This window comes from Pseudochaenichthys georgianus, chromosome 12, assembly GCF_902827115.2.
Source record: "Pseudochaenichthys georgianus chromosome 12, fPseGeo1.2, whole genome shotgun sequence".
Taxonomy (NCBI): domain Eukaryota; kingdom Metazoa; phylum Chordata; class Actinopteri; order Perciformes; family Channichthyidae; genus Pseudochaenichthys; species Pseudochaenichthys georgianus.
In genome coordinates, this window is record NC_047514.1 from 19,891,645 (window position 1) to 19,913,737 (window position 22,093).

The window sequence follows — 22,093 nt, forward strand, 5'->3', positions numbered from 1 at the left end:
ATTGTAATCATGCTAGTAATCCCCATTTTAAAGAATGTAACGTTACTCCCCAAGCCTGGTAATATATAAATAAAGCTATTAAGTGAATTCACTCAAACAACACGTTCTGAGAAGTTTCATTTTTATTTGACTGAAGTTAAATGAACCACAGAGAGTTGCAGAGAGTGGTGGAATCTTTAACAAAAGAGATATTTCCTGTCATTCATTAAAAAAAGGTCTAATCTTTACAGAGTAGTTGGGGTGGTGGGATCACGGGAGGGAGGGAGGGAGGAAACACAAGGGAGGAGAACAAGGAGACAAAAGAAAATAAAGACTTAAAAGATGTGAAGTTTCTGCTTCACTTCCGTTTTCCACCTTAGCAGCAGCCCAGATTGACAGACTATTTATATTGCACCAGGTAAGTGCTCCGAATGGGAACAAAGAATCACATTCAAGTTAATGACAAGACATACACTAGGCGACATGACCTCAGAGTGATCTATAAAGTGCCCTTTAGGTTCAATGGTGTTAGAAAAAGGAGAGAAACAAAAACATAAAAAAAGAAAAAAACATTTTCTTTGTAAGAAACGTGCTGCTTTATATTCAGTGGCAATCACAGCTTTCTCTCAAACACCCGCGCACAGCTTCATTTTTAGTGTTTTTGATCAGTAATACTTAATATTCACATGTATTTATATATCAGGAAAGAACTTTAAATGTGGGGTTTTTTTCCAAGAATAATTTACAGCATTATGAACAGCAACAGGCATGAGAATATTAATATAATCATTACGCAAACATCTCGGAGGAACTGTCCCCAAGTGTTAAGATTTCCCTTCTCGACCAATTACACGTCCAATTTACGACCATGTAGTCAAAGCAAACACAAGATACGCTTTCATGCTGCTCTCGTAGCACTACGATAAAAAAACATTTGATTCAACACATTTGCCATCACCATAACAAATGATATGGATTAAGTATTCCCCCGACTAGCCAGATTTACACTTCACACACCAAGTCGTATAGAATTGTCAAAATAGTAAACATTGTTCATCAGTACAAATGAGTTAAGAGTATTTTCCTGCAAGAATCATACCAATGATTTAAAAAAAAAAAAAAAAAACGATTAGAGGACAAAAAGTATATAAAAAAATCTTTGGGGATTATTTTATCCCCCCTTTCTTGAATTCTTACCAGTGGCTAAAACAAAAGGGGAATCTACAAAAAGGCTGCAGCAGCGATTTTGATCACACAACAAATAGACAAGGATCTACGGAAGGGTCTGGCCGATTTCCTGAACTGTGATTGGCTAGCATTCCTAAGGTAATCTGGTGTTGGTCTAAGTGTTTGAGAGAGTTGTGATCATTGTGCCTTTGCCGTTTCTTACAGAAAATAGTGCATGTAGGAGCCAGATTAAGGCCATGCTAAATCCACTGCATTGAAGGGTGCTTAAATAATGTGCTATAGTGTGTGTAAGGAGCTATTGAAATGCATTAGTGTTTTCCAGCACTGTAGATTTTCACAGGACGAGGGTAGAGGGGGAACAAACGGCAGATCAGGGGCCAGCTCATTCGTCACTCATGCCCGCGGATAAAAGATTTCAGCATTCAGCAGTGCGGCGCTCCCTTTCTTCCCCCAGCACCTTTAAGGAGTGACCTACCCACTCTGAAGAGATTTAAAGACGTAGGCGAAGTTGCTGGACAAATGGCTGTACAGTCTGAAGCCAGCGTGCCGTGGAGGGGACTCACGGTCAGGCGTTACAGGACAACATGCTCGCACACAACTGCTACAGCAGCTGCTTCCATATCCCTGTGGTGCATTCTTTCTTTTTTAATTTAAATTGTTGGTTGGTTCGATGCAGTCAGAGGCTGCCGCTCTAGTCGACGCCCTCGAAGCCCTGCGCGTTCTCCACAGCCATGAGGAGTTTCTCTCTCAGGTCCTCAAAGGATTCGTAAGTGGGAAGATCCAAGCGGTTGAAACTGGGGAAATAATTGTATTGTAAGTTATAAAAACTCCACATTTGGTTTCAAAATGCAGCATTAAAACGTAACTTTAATGAACTCCACTTAGTATTTGTACTAGCCATTGAAGCTGCATGGCTATTTGTCAACCTGTCAGTCAAACCGTCCACTTTGGTACAGGTACATCTCAACAACTGCATGCTAGAAGTATTCATGGTTCCCTGACCCGAGTGACGCTTTATTTTCCCTCAAGCATAACCATAAGGTACACATTTGTAATGTTTTGAAAAACTGGTTTTATGACAAAACTCCCTCAAGAAGTAAACCACATTCCCATCAGCCTCATCTGCACTTTGGGCCAAATGTTATTAGGTAGTTAGCATTCCCTTTCCCACCCAAAGAAAAAGCTGTTTATGTTCGTTTTTTATTTAAAAATATGTGTCGGAGAGAAGTTTTATTAAAAAAAACACAAGTTCCATTTGTATATCTGTTCTTATTCGGCCTCTCTTTCAATCTGTCAAACCAGAGCTGGTGATTGTTGGAGAAGTTGAAGACCAATAGGCGAGGTAAAAGTACTTGGATGGATTGAAGGAGAGCAAATCAAGTGTATGCTTTGTATTATCAAAATAATTGTCACAAAAACTTTTATTTATTTATTATCACAATTTCCCAAATTGGGATCAATAAAGTACTATCTTATATTTAGTTCAATACATTTAATTTAGCATCGCGGAAAAGGGGCTTGATTAGCATGTCCATGCGGCTGACGTGTTCTCTTTAGAGGAGCTGGAGCCGATAGATCCCGTCAATACTGCACATTTTCCCCAGGATTAAATAAATATTGTTACTTTTCTACTGAAACAAAAGCCAGATGGAAAAAAGGTGAACCAAATGGCACCTTGTTAGCATCGTGCTTGTGGGTGTGTTAGCAAGCTGACATTAGCATTAAGCTCATAACAACACTGTGCCTAAGTAAAGCCTCAGAGATGTTACACTCTGTGTGTGCGTGTGTGTGTGTGTGTGTGTGTGTGTGTGTGTGTGTGTGTGTGTGTGTGTGTGTGTGTGTGTGTGTGTGTGTGTGTGTGGTGTGTGTGTGTGTGTGTGTGTGTGTGTGTGTGTGTGTGTGTGTGTGTGTGTGTGTGTGTGTGTTGTGTGTGTGTGTGTGTGTGTGTGTGTGTGGTGTGTGTGTGTGTGTGTGTGTGTGTGTGTGTGTGTGTGTGTGTGTGTGTGTGTGTGTGTGTGTGTGTGTGTGTGTGCGTGTGTGTGTGTGTGACATACCATGTGTGAGCTCTTGGCAACTTTTCTGGTGTTCCCCACTGCTCGATGGTGAACAGCTGAGGTCCGTTCGAGCCTGGCAGAGAGAAATGATAATTATGATATCACAGTTCATATAGTAATACTCTAAGCTCTTGATAAAATCAGTACATGAATCCATTGCCAGATGAATCAGACAATGTTTCAGCAGATATCATATCTTACATTTGTGTATCAGTCTTCAACATGTATCTCTCTATGTGCACAGTGATAGTAACTCAATTCTTGGAAGTGCAGCTGTGTACTTGTGTCACTGCTAGATAGAGTACAGGCCATGCGGTTTAAACAGATAATATACGCTGTTAAAGAGGTGTACCTGAAATAAAGGAAACGTGGAGGTAACTTACCATAAAGCTCAGCAAAACCATTCATGGGCACTCGAGACGTTCCTGTAACAAACTGGAGGAGTCGGATCCTCTTTTCAGCATCCATCAGCAAGACCACCTGCACACAGAAACAATCTCTCAGAGACTTGATCGACAGTTCACAGAATTCAATAATCAGATCAGAGTTACTTATGTGATACTTTGCCATTTCTGCAACTAAATCAGAGCTGTAACAACTCATTAAACAGACGAAGAAAACAAAAATGCCTATTTCAGCCTCTACTGTACATTTTAAGATTTCCCACTTCTCTCTAGTTTATAAACTCAATATCTTTGGGATTAAGGCTGAAAAAACAAGACATCATCTTGGACTCTTTATTTATTTTTAAATAATTATTCATCAAGACAGACATTGGCAGATTAATGAAAATAATTGCAGCAATAAACTACAGATCTAAGTATGATGCAATTACTGTGTGTGTGTGTGTGTGTGTGTGTGTGTGTGTGTGTGTGTGTGTGTGTGTGTGTGTGTGTGTGTGAGAAAAGCATTCTAACAGAGACAGTTGAAGCCAGTTCAGTAATCAAATGACATGACACTGATGACTGGCGTTGTGTGTGTGTGTGTGTGTGTGTGTGTGTGTGTGTGTGTGTGTGTGTGTGTGTGTGTGTGTGTGTGTGTGTGTGTGTGTTGTTTGCCGTGTATTTGCTTTAGTGTACGTGTGTTAAAGTGAAGGCAGATGATAACAGCGCAGCCACTACCTCAGTCTCTTTCATCAGAGCAAACAAGCCTGTTCTTCCAAATAGACTTTGACCCTTAAAAAAGCGAGGCCAGTAAAACCTGTTGCAAGCTTCAGGGAAAAAGACAACAGTGTGTGTGTGTGTGTGTGTGTGTGTGTGTGTGTGTGTGTGTGTGTGTGTGTGTGTGTGTGTGTGTGTGTGTGTGTGTGTGTGTGTGTGTGTGTGTGTGTGTGTGTGTGTGTGTGTGTGTGTGTGTGCGTGTGCGTGTGAGACACAGTCGTACCTTCCAGAACCACTGTATGACAGGATGGTTGGGACAGTAGCCGTTCTTGTAAACAGTGTGTTGCCTCCAGTCGTTGACGTCGACGTCACCGAGACCACACATGAGCAGCTACAGAGACAGAGGGCAGAGGACAAAGATGTGATTACAACTATTTGTTAAGTTTAAATGCTCATTGTGTGATAATCAGAGCATAGAACAGATAGAATAAAGAATCCGTACTGTACCTCCAGTTCATTTTCATCAAATATCTTGATCAGATCGATGATAATAAGCTCAGTGAAGCCCTGCAAATGGAACACAAGGAACACAATTCAATTCTCTTCATGGTTGTTTAACTGTAGCAACAACAGAACCTTCCACTTAATAACTGAGATGTTCTAAAGTTTAAAAGTTACAAATATTCAGTGGAAAAGTTTACGTGTCGATACAGAGGGCCTCATGCACATGGTCTGTAGCCACATCGCCCCCATGTGGCGACGGTATTATTGCACATAAATACCTCCAGGAAGGCGTTCATCTGCTTCTGGACCCGGTTGACAAACCTCCACTGGATGACCAGGCTGACAGAAGAGAGATGGTTGGACTCATGTTAATAATGACATGTTATTGTAATCATTACTTAGTGCCTGTTACTACTCGTAAAAAGAGAATGATTTGTGATGTTCATACTCTATGTATTCCTTTTTGTTCTCATTGGTGACCACCATGTCTGAGCCGCTGGGCTTCAGGTCCACCTGGTACGTCTGAAAAAGAAAAAAACCACAAAGAAAATAAAGCCCTGCACACTCCAGACACTAATCCTATTCATTTGTTATCAACATTGAAAATAGTGACTGCTTTAGGGTGTGCACACCTGTCCAAAGTTGTCCTCGTCTATACAGAACCTGAGGTCCAGCTCAGTGGGGTCGTTCTCCAGAATCCACTTCAGAGAGTTGTAGTACTCACTGTCCTGCAGACGGGCAGATACACAGTTACACACAAATAACACACAGTCATTCATTGGCTTATATTTGCAGCCAAATGTTATTTCTCTCTTCTTTGGTTGTCATTTCTGTTCTCTAATTTGTAGCTCTATTAAAGGCAAACATTTTATTGACTGCAGTGAAAATGTTTCTAAAATGCAAAATGTTAGCAAATATTGACCCAAATAAGAATAATATTAGTTTAGCCCAACCTGTGCTAATATAACAAGTTTAAACAGAATGGATTGAGAAAAACATATATATAAATTATCAGATTTAAAGCATACTCACTAAATGCATATTTTAGTCTTTTTCACAAAGCCAAGTTTAAGATTTAAAAGAATAATGACTCCTCAGTTAATAATATAGTAGATTGAGCTCTTACCACTGACTCCATGTCTTTAAGGGAGATCTGTTTCCCCAGCATCATCTTGTAGAAGGGTCTGATGAAAAAACCTAAAACAAAGCGGAACAAAACACAGTGCTGTTACTGTAGGTGTGTGGAAACGAGCTTAAAAACATACAATAACATATCACCTTTCTAATCTGAAAGACTCTATCCAACATCAGGCAGCTTACCATCCAGCAGTTTTCCATGAAACACGGCCATTCCTGCCACACGTCCGATGAACTTGAAGTAGGAGAGGTGATCCTCGTTGCACAGGCCAGAGTTAGGGTTGATTTGGAGAGTGTAGTTGTCTCTGCACACAGGAAGAAATGCGATTTCTTATTTATTCATGATAAGTACTCCATACATCTCATTCTTTTTTAATGATACGCTAGGTCACTAGACACCAAACTTAACTTTGGTAAAGTCTTCTTTAATTTGAGCAACTACTGCCTACAGCAGAGGGGTTCTTTTTTCGCGGATTATGTTCAGCACATCATTATTTATTTTCCTTATCATGACAGTTAAACCCATGCAGACACTGTTTTGTAGCATTCACAAAAATACTACTAAGACTGATTTAAAGACATGGAGATTGACGTTTTTTTTACCTCTCCATTTTCCTCAATGTGGTTTTTAACCATTGGCTTTTTATCTGCCGCTGCATGATTATGTAAAAACAATATAATTGAAAATTGGTGTGATAAATAATCATAATGTGGTTTAATTTCCAAATGTTTTTTGTCTTAAATCAAACAAACTTTAGTTAAAGTCCTTTACAACATCCCGATTTGTATTCTTTATTTTTGTTACCTTTGCCCTACAGTACATAACCTCAGAGTCAACACAGTGATCATTTATTGCTGACGGTGCCAAGAAAGGAAGAAAACATACGTCACTTTAACTATCTAAGTGTTTGCTGTATGGGAAAACGTTTGTTCCAGGATGGCGTTTTCAATGAGAGGAACAGTGAATCAGAGTTGAAGGAAACCTTTACAAGTCTCATAGGAAAACAATATGGCAGCTCTGCGTCCCTTTGTGGAAAAAGCTAATAAGAGTGCCCGATAAACATTCCTGTTGTCATCTTGCAATATACTCATTTATATAAATAGTTATCACCGCAATTTTGTCTTAATTTACATTATTTCATTTAATATTCTGTTCTTGTACATACCCCATATTCTATTGACATGTACTGTATATAGACTTGTTGCACTACTTTTTATTTTATTATATATGTTGCATTGTTGGAGGAGCTCAGGTCAGAAGAATGTCATTGCCATTTCTACACTGTAGCTTTGTGCATATGAAAATAAAACCTTTGAATCCTTTACTACAGCACATTTGTATTGGGCCATATCCTGTTTAATCTACTGTCTTTCACGATAATTAATTGCATTTCAGCATTTTTCCAAGAGCTGAAGGCACTTTACATTACATATTACATATACTACATAGTAATACATCAATACTGAGGAAAATGCCCACAGGAGCAATTTGGGGTGAAGTGTCTTGCCCAATCTGAGGATCAGCGCGCCCCCACACCCTCATACATATAGAGCAAGAAAACCAGCAGAGACTTACGTTGCGGAGTACTCGAACAGACCGTAGTAAGGGTTGAACATCTCCTTGGATAAGAGGAAGAACCACTCTCGGGCCACGCCGCCGTAGTCTAATCCTTTCTCCGACTCAAACTCGATCCACAGCCGCGACTTCAGAACATCCGGCCTCTTCAGGGACATGATGCGACGGTACGACTCCTCGAAGATGTTGCCCCTGTGTAACTTCATCTCGAATCGGTTGGGAATGTCAGCCTGGAATAGTTCACAAAGAAATGACTTTTATGCAAATACAAAAAAACTATACTGTGCCAAATACTGGGGGGCTGGGGGTTAAACTAGGGGAATGGTAAGGGAGATGTAAAGTGTGTGAACTTATTACACAGACAAGCTCAAATCAGGGTTTCCGCTAGGATTTTTTCTCGCCGGTCAAATGTCCGGGCAGAATTTATTTTACCGGACTAATTTGAAACTTACCGGTCATATTTCAATAATAATAATAATAGTTGTGTAGCAGAGTTTCCGTTAGCAGGTAATTACCGGACTATGAGCAGATATGCTTCAGTTTAAAACTCAGTTCACGAGGCTCATTTTTATATTGCTTCAGTTTATAATCGTAACAGATCGAAAAATTCAGATTCATTTTTCAATAAATGATTCCACAAACAACATAATTATTACATTCAAACAAACTACTTGTAGTAGATAACGTACATTATTCAGAAGTTTACATCAACTTTGAATAATAACACGGGAGAAACGGAGCCTCTCTTTTCCCCTTTCCCTCCCTCTCTCTCCTGACAGCCCGTCAGTTTCTCATGCAGCTCCTGCAGCCCGCTAAACAGAGGGCGGGGCTTCAGGTGATTATGCAGAGCTGCGTGTCTCGGTCAGACTCAGCAGCTGATCTGATCTCTCTCTCGCTCCGGTTACACTTCACTCGCGTTTATGTCCATATCGATCAGATCCAGCTCTCCTGATCGGCCTTTATAGAGAGCACCGATCAAACTATTAAGAGTGAATATCGGCCGATAATGACCGGCGGCCGATCGATCGGAGCCTCCCTAATTATTACCAGACATTTTGACCGTCAGGTTTTGAATTTACCGGTTTTTTATAAATTTTACCAGCTAAAAACCGGTAATTACCGGCTAACGGAAACCCTGGCTCAAATGTAGATTTATGAAAGACAATCAGGAAGTGAAGCTGCTGTTAGAGATGCTTTTACAAACTGCTGACTCTAGAGTCTGAATAACATTTTAAATAAATATTATAAATATTATTTTATTGTGTTTACAACAAGCTTCTGTAGAATCATTCTTACTTTATATTTTATACAAGCCATTAGTACAACTTTGTGTATAACACATAATCTGAAATGTTATGTTTTGATATGCAAGTGTTATCTAAATGCATGATTATTTCATTAATTTCCTATACATTTAAGGGTAAATATCTTGTTATACAACTCCATGATGGATAAAATATTGTCACCATTTTATTTTAGCAAAATACTTTTGAATTAAAATGTTATAAAAATCAGGCTTTGAATGATGAAAGAAAAAAAACCTTGACAATATAGAGAGTGAGAGAAAAAAAGAAAAAAGTTAGGTGTATGCAAGTGCTACTGAAGTAGAGATTTATGAGGAAGAAAAGTGTGAAATTAACACGTAAAAATGTATTTTCGAGAAATTAATACATAAAATTAGCTTTTCGCCTGCAATTTCTGGCATTAAACGTTCTCTAGAATAAAACTTGGTGCCAACTAGCCTCAACTCTATGTTATACAGTAACATCCAATCCTAAACTACTAGGTCCTAATCATTGAGAAATGTAAAATGATTGCAATGGCTGTCTAGATTAGAATGCCCTAAACATACAGTATCAAACTCAGTCATGCAGTGTTAAGGCAGTGTGAAAAAAGCAGAAAAAAAAACCCACAATCAAAATACAAGCAAATTACAATTATAAAGTCGTGCATAAAATGGAGCTTTGTTATGAACACTTTTCCAGCATGAACCCAGAAACACCAGATGTATCAGCGTATAAAACATTTCTTACCGGTTTCTTCAACTTCTTCCTGAAGTAATCGTATTTCTGCTTGAACTCTCTGGAGTAGGGAACAGCCTGCATGGACAACAAAAAACAAATGGATCAATAGCCTTATAGACAATGGGAGTGTGGTGTAAAAGTGAATCAGGAATATATGCTTCTATTTCTTGTTAAATGCAATATTGAGGTGTAACTTTTGGAGGGGACGTTGCAACGGGTGAAAAGAAAATCTGGTACACAGAGTGACTTGTTGGCATGTTAAAGGTCACCTATCATGCTACTTTAGGCAATAGCATGGGTCTCAGATATATACAAATATATAAAAAACATGTCGATGAAGTGTTTTGCTCAAAATACCAAACAGATCACCCATTCTAGCCATGCCTCATATACCTCTATTTCACTTCCTGTTTCAAAAGTGCTGATTTTGGGTATACAGCTTTACAAAAAATAAAAATTGATAACAAATAAAAAAGGAGGGGGCTGAGCTCATGCGGGACCCGGCAGCTACTGTCTAAACTAAATACTGCCGTGATGAAACGCCATATCATGGATTATCAAGGATTCTTTCTGAAACAGTCTGGAGCTCAAAGCCTTTCTCTCCGTTTTTAACAGAAACTTGGATTGAACAAAATAACAGCGCAGCTGTTCTTATCGAATCAACCACTCCCAACTTTAGTTTTATGAGTCATTTATGAGCATTTAAAGAATGCATAAGAAAGGGGGTGGAGTTGCTATTCTGTTCAATGATTCCATTCAATGCAGGAAGACATCTTATGGCAACTTTGCTTCTTTTGAATATGTTCAGCTGAAATGCTCCTCTCGAGCTCTGTTCCTAAATATCTATAGACCCCCCAAATACTGTGCAAGCTTTTTTGATGATTTTACCGAACTGCTGTCTATAGTGTGTATTGACTGTCTAGTCATTGTTGGTGATTTTAACATCCATGTTGACAACCCCCAGGACAGAGGGGCTAAAGAACTGTTTTGTGTTCTTGATAGCTATGGACTGACTCAGCATGTGACGGAGCCCACGCACAATAAGGGGCACACTCTGGACTTAATTATCTCAAAGGGTCTGAATATCTCTAAGGTTGTGGTGACTGACATTCCTGTGTTTTCTTTGAGAGCTCTATTTCTGTTCACAAAAATGTTCAAAAAGAGCGATATTTAACTAAAAATACGAGGGAAATGTTTACTCAGAATTTTTCTTCCTCACTTGCCCCTGCTAACATCTCAGTAAATGAGCTAGTAGATCATGTTAATTAAAACATTTAAAATGTTATAGATGCCATTGCTCCAACTAAGGTAAAGGAAGTGACTGGGAAGAAAATATCTCCATGGAGAAAGGCCATGACCGTGAAAACAGAAAAAAGAGAGTGTCTAAAGCTGAACGCAGGTGACGAAAAACAAATCTCCAGGTTCACTTTGAAATCTATAAAGAGAGACTTGGCTTTTATAATTTGGAATTGAAAAACGCACGACAATCGTTCTTCTCTGACATCATTACCAAAAACAACGCACGTGCCTTGTTTGCTACTGTCGACAGACTAACTAACCCCCCAGTGTCAGTAGCCTCTGAATTTCTATCCACCAGGGCGTGCAATGATTTTGCCTCCTTTTTCACTGACAAAATTCAGAAAATCAGACAAGCAGTCAGTGCCTCTGTATCAGGTACATCAAATGAGTTGTCCCTATGTCCACCTAATATCAATTCAGACATCATGACACAATTCCATCAGATTAATGATAAAAACCTGGAGGACATTACTCAACTTCTGAAATCCTCCTCCTGCTGCCTTGATATTATTCCTACAGGATTTTTCCAAAATGTTTTTCATAGCATGGCCTCAAATCTACTTCATATAGTAAACAAATCTCTTCACTCAGGTATTTTTCCACAGGCCCTGAAAACTGCAGTCATTAAACCGCTCTTAAAAAAGAATAATCTAGATACTTCAGTAATGAACAATTTACAGGCCCATATCAAACCTCCCATTTCTAGGTAAAATCATTGAAAAAGTTGTTTTTCAACAGTTGAGTAACTTCTTGCATTTAAATAACTGTTTGGATGTGTTCCAGTCAGGCTTTCGTCCAAACCACAGCACTGAGACTGCTCTTGTAAGGGTCTTCAATGACATCCACTTAAACACAGACAGTGGCAGAACTTCAGTGTTAGTATTATTAGATCTCAGTGCTGCGTTTGACACTATTGACCACAGCATATTACTAGACCGACTTGAAAACTGGGTGGGACTTTCGGAAACAGTTCTAAATTGGTTTGAATCCTCCTTAAAGGACAGAAACAACTTTGTTTCTATAGGTAAATACACATCTGAGTTGACAAATATGACATGTGGGGTACCTCAAGGCTCCATCCTGGGGCCTCTTCTCTTTAACATCTACATGCTACCATTGGCTCAGATAATGAAAAACAACAAAATAAGTTACCATAGCTATGCAGATGACACACAAATGTACGTAACAATTTCACCAGGAGACTATGCTCCAATTCAAACACTTAGTAAGTGCATTGAACAAATCAATGACTGGATGTGTCAGAACTTTCTCCAATTAAACAAAGATAAAACTGAGGTAATGGTTTTTGGAGCCAAGGCAGAACGTTTAAAAGTTAGCGCTGAGCTTCAGTCTGTAATGTTCAAACCAACAGATAAAGCCAGAAATCTAGGTGTAGTCATGGACTCTGACCTGAGTTTCAACAGTCACATTAAAACAGTTACTAAATCAGCCTACTATCACCTAAAGAACATATCTAGGATTAAAAGACTAATGTCACAGCAGGATTTGAAAAAACTTGTCCATGCTTTTATCTTCAGTAGACTGGACTACTGTAATGGAGTCTTCACAGGTGTCACTAAAAAATATATTAGAAAGCTGCAGCTGATTCAGAACGCCGCTGCTCGAGTCCTCACTAACACTAAGAAAGTGGATCACATCACTCCTGTTCTGAAGTCTTTACACTGGCTTCCTGTGTGTCAAAGAATAGATTTCAAAATACTGCTGCTGGTTTATAAAGCACTGAATGGTTTAGGCCCAAAATACATTTCTGACCTCCTGCTAAATTATGAACCATCCAGATCTCTCAGGTCTTCAGGGACTGGTCAGCTTTCTGTCCCCAGAGTCAGAACTAAACATGGTAAAGCAGCGTTCAGTTATTATGCTCCAAATATCTGGAACAAACTCCCAGAAACCTGCAGGTCCACTGCAACTTTTAAATCCAGGCTGAATACTTTTCTTTATTTCGCTGCTTTTAATTGAACTATTCACATCTTAGACTGCACTGTAACTTTTATCCATGTATTTTTTCTTTTAATGTTTATTTTATTAGCTTTTCTTTTTAATGACTGATTTTAAATGCCATTTTCTTAATGTCTTTCATTTTTTGTAAAGCACTTTGAATTGCCTTGTGTTGAAAAGTGCTATATAAATAAACTTGCCTTGCCTTGCCTCTCTTGCCGGTTATACCACAAGGTGAGTTCCTTTTTATGTCCTGCTTCTTCACACACACATGCTCTCCAGTACAGATTAGCTCTGAGTGTTAGCGATGCTAATGTAAACACCGACCATATTACATCCAAAACAGTCGGACATTGTTTCCGATAGCAACTTTCTGATTGGGCCGTGGGTCCACATTTCAGATATTACGTCATATCGGACGTAAATCTGGATCAGCTCCGTTGTAGCCCCATTTAGAGATTTGGGTACGGAGGAAAAGTGAGAGGGTTTTGTTTACTGACGCTGCGTGAGTTCCCCGACACACCGGGGACACATATTTATGTATAAAAGACGTCAAAAAGTGCATTTTGCATGATAGGTCCCCTTTAAGTAACAGCCATAGCTACAAAGTGACTGTTGCACAGAGAATGTGACAGATGGGAAAACAGTGTTAAACATGGAGGACGTGTTGCTGTGTGAGTAGTAACGCTGCTGTGGCTGCAGAGAGGAAACTACTCACTGGTCCTGTGATGGCCGGATTCTGCAGACGAGGGTCCTCCCACTGCGTGTTCTTTGTATCTGGATCAAACAAAAATAAGACGTTACTTAGATCCAGTGCAGAGGCTATTAGTCAATGTATCAATTCGCCATTTTACTTGAAATAATCAACAACTCTGATAATTAACTTATTACTTAACCTATTTAGCAATTACTGGAAATATTTGCTGGTTTCAGCAAATCTGAGGATTTCAATAAATCAATTGTTATTGTTGTTGTTAAATTCACACGAGCTACAGAGTTACCTTGGCAATAGAACATCTACAATCTTCCTCCAACAATGCAACACAAATAGTGTATACAAAAGACATAAACAATAGAAATTGTACAAAAAGAAACAAATAGAAATACAATTATGCAAGAGTGTGCAATATGCAAGTAAATGCAGAAATAAGTAAATGATCTACATGAAAAGATGTGTATATAATATAAAAAAGCAATCCAAAATTAAATACCGCATAGTGGAATAATATACTGCTAATAAATGTATATGCTATACATTTGTGTTTTTTATCCATTTTATATAAATGCAAATAAAATATATCTGGGTTTCTGACTCTTAAATTGTAAAAAATAAGTTATTCAAAGAGCTCTTTAACTCTAGTAAATTACATTTTAAAAACGTTTACACATGTCAAACACTAAACAATCAACAGATGTATCAGTAATGAAAGTAAGTGTTAGTTGCGGGTCCTTCTCTCTTATGACCATACATCATTCAGTTAGAAGACACTGTTGTGCTACATCAGGTCACAATAGCAGAAATGTAAAACAGCATGACCTGGCCTCAGATTGTTCTGCTTTAATGGATGAGGTGCTTGCTGTCCCTGACACTGAACAATCTGTGGCTGCACTGAAACCACTACTCGCTATGAAAAGTAGCTAGAAAAAGAAAAGACACGCATAAGAAAATACAATGATGGAAGGGAGAGAAGGTGTTGAGATGGAGTCTTCTTACTGTGGTCAATGTAGAAGGTGCGTCCGTCTGAATGAATCCTTTCTTCCCATCCAGGCTGAAAAAAGCAGAGTCACCATTAGACTGCACTTTTAAACAGGCCATGCTCAAATAGTAACTCAGTGATAGTAAATCCATCCACTTGTTCCCCCTTTTGTTAACTTATGTTTGATTGAACTTGACCGACCATTAGAGGGTCCGAACACTGACTGCAAGCTCAATCAGACACCACAAAGGAAGTGAACGGATTTTCTCTCCTATTTGAGTCGAGGTCTGAGACGTCAGCGAGGAAGGGGTACGACAACAACATAAAAAGGTTAAATCACCACTACGTTTTCAGACCACCACTGAGATGGTGACCACTCGGTGCAGAGTCACAGGCCACACACATACTCGTACAGCAGTCAGGCATTAACACAGTAGATTGAGTTTAAGGGGGGGGGGGGTGAACCTACAGTATGTGTGTTCCTATGTATGCTGCTACTGCACCAGTGATTAGACCCGATTGAAAAGCTGATAACACATGCAGCCAGTTCCTTCCTCTAACGTACATGTATAGCTCCTTTTAAATCAACCCTGTTCTTCTCTTTCAGTCACGCTTGTTTGTTCTCCTTCCCTCTCTGAAATGCCGGATGATTCTCAAATTTGTAATTCGAACAAATATCTGGGTGGTCCTCCAACCATAACAAAAAAGGGTTCTTTTCGCTGCATTGCTTTACCTTACAAATCATCTGACCACTGTATGAAGCCTGGTTTCCATATTCAAATCAGTGTTATTTTTATTTACAATGTAAGTATAGTATATGTTGTTCTTAAAGTTAGCCATTTCTATTGAAATGTTTGGATCTTGTGTTTTATATAAGATTGTGATTTTTACCATTATTTAGGTGGAGGCTTTAAATAAGCCCAATGGGTTTGCCTCATTTGTTATGTTAGTGTATTATAAAAATGTGCAAAACCATTAAAAGCAAACCATTGTTCCACTTTGCCAACTCGTCTATCTGTGCCTCGAAAGCTGATACACATGGAGAGATTAAAGAGAACTGTGGGGAGCATCAATGTGATGCACAGAGAGAGGAAGTGGGGTAAATATACTGATGGAAATTAAGGGAGAGGTACAGCCCATCCATGCCGGTCATGAGAGAGGAAGAGAAAAGACAGAAAGAGAGAGGAAGAAGGACAAATAAAGACAATAAATAAGCGCAAGGCTGTCTGCAGGCATTTTAACCAGACCGGACCAGACAGGAAGGAAAGCAGGCAGAGGGAGAGAGCACCAACCAACCTCCTCTGGTAGGAGCTGCCAAACAGACATGGCCAGGTATAGAAGAAGAAGAAGAAGAAGAAGCATATATTAGATCCACCAGAACGGAGAGAGAAAAGAGACAGAAAGAGAAAGAGGGAGAGAGAACACACACACATCACACAAGCCTGTGAGATGTACACGCCTATGAAGCCTTCATTAGTATAACAGCTAGCTTCAGTAACGTTTAGCCCACGTTTGTCTTTGTCACACAGATAATAGAGCAGGTGGCAGGCAGCCTTCACCTCCTAATTAGAGATCATCACTCAGCCCCCACACTCATCCTCCACAGTCACATTCTCCAACTCACACCCTCTTTTCTAACTGACAAAGACATGTCTAATATAGTGTGATCATAAGATCATGTCTCATCTTTTTCAAAATCCACTTCATTTACATAGCTACAAATTAAATATGGACCATTTAGTGGAGGACATTTCACCCCAAAATCAAAAATACATATTTGTTTCTTTTACCTGTAGTGCTATTTATGAAACTAGATGTATCTGGAACTAGAGGGATCTCAGCTCCAAAGCGCCACAAATTCATTTGAAAAACCTCAACAGTATGAAACAACAGAAACTAAAAGAAAATAGTACCTTCATGAAACTGCTCTCTGTATTATGTGCTTCTACTGTGACATCTTTACATCATTTATGGTTCAAAAGGGTCTTTATTTTTCTCATACTGCCCTTTTCACCCTCTGTCTGAACTCAGAGTCCAGTCTGCTCTGATTGGTTAGCTGGCCGGTGCTGTTGTGATTAGTCAGCTGCTTAGAGATCTGTGAAAATGTCCCGCCCCTTAGCCCGTAGAGTGTTACATAGTCATTATGTTACGGAATACAATACAAAAGAGTCCAATGGAGGCCGGGGGTGGGGGGAGATGTCCCACCTCTTATCATGTACAATGTGTTGGAGCGCTAGCCAATAGAAGCGCAAGTGTTACGTATTGATGTCACTATGTTAAGGAAGAAGACAAAGTGTCCAATCGAGGCGCTTCAGGCTGGGGCGGGGGGAGTGTCTTGGAGACTTAAGCCTTTGCAGAGTATTTACATGCACACAAACCTATACAACACACTACAGGAAAGGAAAACTCCAGAAAGCACAATAGGGTCTCTTATTCATGATTTCTGGAAAGATACATTGCTGTAATTTTTTCTAAATAAATATTTATTTTGGCCACCTTGTTCAATTAGATTTGAGAGATGTAGATTGATAAATAGCACTAAAGGTAAGAGGAAAAACCTGTGTTATTGATTTGGGGGTGAACTGACAAACACATCTTCCAAAGTCTCTTATATGCAACAAGGCAAATGACAAAGTTTCTCATTTACAGTGATCAAAATAAAAAGCTAAACACAGTTCCGGTTAATCTACATCAACACATAATAGAGTACTTCTCGTAACAACATGTTAATGAGTGAGGGAATGAGGTGAGCCAAAGCAGTTATTGGGAACTATGCGGCTGTTCTGGGCCAGAGGTTAAACATGCAGTGGTGTCATTGTGAGTGTACTTACAGGAAGAGGACCAAGTTCCCCGGGCTCCATTGAGGTCTTATTCCTCATGTGGACCGGATATTTCAACCTGGGGTCCTCCTGGTTATCAAAAAAGGGAGGGATGAAAGATGCAAATCAATTATTCCAAAACAGTTTGAAGAATTATATTGTATTAAACACAATTCCTTAATCATAGAACGGTAACAGAATGGACTGAAGTAAATGTCAAATTGGCTTTCCCACCACCAGGTGTCACTGCAACATGCTTAAAGAACAACGCTCACCACTGCCCTAGATCTTTAAGATTTGAAGTGTCTATTTAATAATTCAAACTGCACAAACAAGATATACTATAATGCGCTAATCAAATGTAAAGCTTCATTTGATTTGTACAAATGATTCGGCTTTAATGAGCTAAATAAATTGGTACCTATTACAAGTAAGATGTGAACCCATATGTAATATAGTTGTTTCATTGGGTTTTTTCACGGAGCTGTTGATTTAGAGAGCAATTTCCTTAACATTTTAACCAAAGGAAATATTAATAATTAATTTGTTATGTAAATGATACATTTGCTTGAGTTTATATTATATTTACTTAGCCTGTGTTCCCTATATGACCAAACTACATAGTTATTTTCTGGAAACTTTGTAGGAAACTGTAGGCAAATGACTGACATGTAAAATAAAGCTTTACCCTTCAAACATATTTAAAAGAATATTAGCCTCGGGTACAGTTGAGCTGCAGCCTGTGACCACAGAGTGTGTAACTCACCCAGGTGGTGACTCTGCTGTTGTGGTCGATAAAGAATGGCCGTCCGTTGGGGGCTATCCTCATCTCCCAGCCCGGGGGCAGGAAGCTCTGCTGGGTTTTGGGCTGTAATTTGGGGGAGCTGTAGGGCGACGGCTGGGGAGACTGCGGGTTGGACACGGTGTCTTTCACAGCCCTCCGCACTGGAATATTGTTGGCTCCCTGTAACCAAAAAGGAAAAATAAATAAAATGAAGTATAATATTATCAACCCTATATTTAAATCTAGCTGACTGACAGCCTGAAACAAAACAGAACTGATCCTTTGAAACACCTTGGTAGTGGCCTTGGTATTCTGTTGGAAAATGCAATAGGATAAGAAAAGATTTATATAAAAAAAAAAAAGAAAAAAAAAAAAAATCACAATCGTGAACACAATATCACGTCTGAGAAACCAGGGGTAAAGGGAGGGAGCGCATCAACATGCAGCGCACTCCATGGGCCTGTCAAGCTGTCAATCCAAATGTCAAAACTAAATTCTACAGATTCCAACCGATTCCCTGGATATTGCCTCTGAGATTCAATGTTACAATAACAACATTTGTGTGGACTTTAACTCCTCTGTGGTTCCCTGGATGTAAAATCCCACACAAGTAAGAGTCATTCACTGTAAAACTAACACAATTCTTAATTAAATCTATTTCTGGGGATAAGCGGAAACATTGCTCATCATTTTACTTCAGAAACCATTTGTCTAGAGAAAAAGCATCCTTAAAGCTTCTAATGCAGTATTAAACAGACTGAAGTTACTTAGGCTAATGAGTGTTTCCAAATCACATTATCCCTCTGCAGTAATTACCACAGACTCATCTGATTTTACCAGGAGAAAAGCCTGCATTAATTAAGCCCCAGACCTCCCACCTCCTAGAATTTGTAATTAGGACTTTCAGCAACTTCCTTTCCCCTTAACGATGCTTTGCTATCACACAGACACACCTTAATTAAACCTTCTCCAGGTTCCCTCCCTTGATAGCAGCACCGAGTCAAGCCATTAAATGCAGTAAGAGGTCATAGTGAGACGGTCCGTTTGTGTGGTGTATTTATAGCTGCGCTCCATAATTAAAAGATTGAGTGAAATCTACTTTGTATAGATGATAAATGTTCACAGACGACTTTGTGAAATGTTAGCCAAGTTTAAAATGTCAGCTGCTTTAAGTTTCAATGGTAAGTGTGCAGACCAGTCCCGACAAGCCTAAAGTTATGATAAGAGCATAACATCTGAAACTCGAGAACAGTAGATTGTACAGTAATTATCCTAGGCAGTTTTTGGTATAATGTCACAGCCTTTGCAAAAAACAAACAAAAAGTGGAAATGTTTCAGTTTGTATCTAAATTCATACGGTTAACACATTAACCAGCCAAGCGGTCTAAACCCCAAATGATTAAACCCCAAACCAATGAGTAAGAAACCAGCCTCGTTTATGAGAAATGTTATGAACAAAGCCAGGAAGAGATTAGATAAAACTGTTAAAAAATTATTTTGTGATCTATTCCTGGACAATCACACTTCATCACTTAAAAGCAGTGACTATTTGGGGTACGTTAACCATTTTCCAAAACGAAGCAAACATGGGGAACAGTCAACATTTCAAATGTGCAGTGGCTGCTTCACAGTAAAAGCCATCCACAGATGTTTGCTTGTCCCATGGCTTACTTTCATCAAATGTGGTGCCAACATTGTACATTGTCTGTACATGCATGTTGAAGAATCAGGCGCTGCATCTCCAACAGAGCGGAGGAGCAGAAGCTAATGTCTACAATCTGATGCCCCGGTGTGACTGTGGAAGCTCATATCGTAATGCGAAAAATGCAGAGAGGTTTCCTAATGTTCCTTTAAGGTATTCACAAACGATGCCCTGTCTTACAAATGTATCTTCAATTACCCATGAGACCTTCTTTTTATTAGATTCGGTGGTTGCCTTTGTGTTACTCTAATGGCCTCTGGATTCAAGCATATTACGTTTCCAAAATCAATATCATTGATTTGGATATCCCCTGGTTTGCTTTAGCAAAATACAACAATGGTTTTGGACATGTGATCAATTCAAATAATGTATTCATCCGGTGGTAACTGAATCTTCCATATTGGATTTACCCAACCAGCATTTTTACTATTTATACACTAGGCTGCAGGATGCAACGCTGACGAGTGCATATTCTTTACAACAAATTCATCGTGAACAGCAAAGCTGGAGTAAGGCTCAGACCATTTCACATGACTAAACAGTATGAAGAAAGAAAACCATCCTGATGAGAATAAAACATTCGTCAAAATAATATCATTTCCATGGTATTGTTAAAGATGAAAAGAAAGAAAAGCAGCATCAAGCCAGAATAAGCCTGACAGAAGTATAGATGACAAAAGAATGGTGTAATATTAATGCAGGAAATGTGGGATTATGTGATACAGATGGGTGAGGATCAGGATTTGATCATCTTAAAAAGGGATGGGAGTATAGGATTGCATTACAAGGAAGTGTGGAAGGGTAAAGATTGGAGGAAAGAGGAGATACAAATAAGGCTTAGGGTGTGAAAAGAGGAAAAGGATGGAGAATTCTCACCTCCATGGGGGTGGATAGGGTGACAGTAGGGGAGCTGAGGCTACGAGGTCGTCGGACTTGGGGCTCATGGAGGTGGTTGTTGGAAGCATTGGAAGAGGAGGAGAGGGTGGGTGGGGGGGCCAGGGCCGAGGCTCCTCCTGGGGATGCTGCTGCTCCTGCTGCTGAGGTGCTGGCTCCGCCTTCAGTCAGCTGTCAGTGAGAAAAGCACTTTTAAGGTTAGGTGGGGTTAGAATAAGGCAATCAATGTTGTTGTCATCATAGGTCATGCTGTCGGCTGATGCTTTTCTGCACCGGAAAGGACTGGATGCAAGGTTTTCTCTCAGGGAAGTCATAATAAAAGGTCAAAGAAGATAGTCAATTCTGTTGCTTTAAAGAGGCCGTATTATGCTCCTTTTCAGGTTCATTTGTGTATCCTGTGCCTCTACTGTGACATGTTCACATGCTTTAATGTTCAAAAAGCTCTTTATTTTTCTCATACTGTCTATGCTACAGCACCTCTTGTCACCCTCTGTCTGAAACCAGAGCCAAGTCTGTTCTGATTGGTTAGCTGGTAGGCACTGTTGTGATTAGTCGACGTCTTAGAGATGTCCCAACTCGGATCCTATCACGTAAATTATTTTGTAACGCTAACCAACAAAAACGCCAGTGTTATGTAGTGATGTCACTATGTTTTGGGTAAAAATAGGAATCCAATCGAAGCGTTTCAGGCAGGGAACTTTGAGATTTTAGCCTTTACAGACCATTTACATGCACAAAAACCAACACATTGCAATAAATGGAAAACCCCAAAAAGCCAAATAGGACCTCTTTAACTATTCTGATTAAGAAGATGCATTTAGTAACACAATGTAATTCCAAAGTGTCACCTAAACCCATAACCCAAGTGGCTGGTACAGTGGGCCATGACTTTAAAAACAAAGTAATCTTTGCAAAATAAACCAGTGGCAGTATCCTTTCCTTCGGCGTAATAACAAACAGATGAAAATCAGAGAATGAGACGACCATGTGATGAAAGACAACAGATGTATAATATCATCAGCGGTGTTCTAATAAAAGCAGAGATGAGAGGAGGGATTTCAAAGAGGAGAGGCAATAAACATACACCCAGTCCCATGAAGCAGTCTGTGGAGCTGCTACATTTGCAGACAGAAAGACAGGGGGAAGACGAGTGGAAAAACAGGGAAGAAATGGGAACATAAGTGGTTGCAGTTCCATGCCAGAGGTGACCACTACAGAGCTGCACTTCATCCAGAGTAGCACACAAAATGCTAGACAGGAGGAGGAAGACATACAATAAAGTTGCAGAAGAGGAAACCGGGCAGAGAGAACGACAGAAAAGGAGACGGAGGCTGCAGAGCTGGGTCTCTTTCCAGCATTCTTTATGGCTACACAGAG

General features: G+C 39.5%; 1 protein-coding gene across 13 annotated transcripts in view; it reads right to left on the bottom strand.

Annotated features, from left to right (window-relative positions):
- Positions 1-104: 104 nt before the first annotated feature.
- The window catches only part of nedd4l (NEDD4 like E3 ubiquitin protein ligase), a 52,765-nt gene continuing 30,776 nt past the window's right edge, over positions 105-22,093 (bottom strand). For all 13 annotated transcript variants that reach the window (XM_034095347.2, XM_071205025.1, XM_071205024.1 and 10 more), the window contains 17 exons: positions 20,699-20,887; positions 18,103-18,300; positions 17,349-17,426; positions 14,535-14,589; positions 13,539-13,597; positions 9,572-9,637; positions 7,539-7,768; positions 6,146-6,267; positions 5,952-6,022; positions 5,458-5,553; positions 5,274-5,347; positions 5,104-5,164; positions 4,829-4,888; positions 4,605-4,712; positions 3,605-3,701; positions 3,222-3,294; positions 105-1,961 (listed from right to left, as the gene is read on the bottom strand). In XM_034095347.2, coding sequence (XP_033951238.1) covers positions 1,859-1,961; positions 3,222-3,294; positions 3,605-3,701; positions 4,605-4,712; positions 4,829-4,888; positions 5,104-5,164; positions 5,274-5,347; positions 5,458-5,553; positions 5,952-6,022; positions 6,146-6,267; positions 7,539-7,768; positions 9,572-9,637; positions 13,539-13,597; positions 14,535-14,589; positions 17,349-17,426; positions 18,103-18,300; positions 20,699-20,887 — 1,740 coding nt within the window. In that variant the 3' untranslated portion in view covers positions 105-1,858. The remainder of the gene's footprint in view (positions 1,962-3,221; positions 3,295-3,604; positions 3,702-4,604; positions 4,713-4,828; positions 4,889-5,103; positions 5,165-5,273; positions 5,348-5,457; positions 5,554-5,951; positions 6,023-6,145; positions 6,268-7,538; positions 7,769-9,571; positions 9,638-13,538; positions 13,598-14,534; positions 14,590-17,348; positions 17,427-18,102; positions 18,301-20,698; positions 20,888-22,093) is intronic.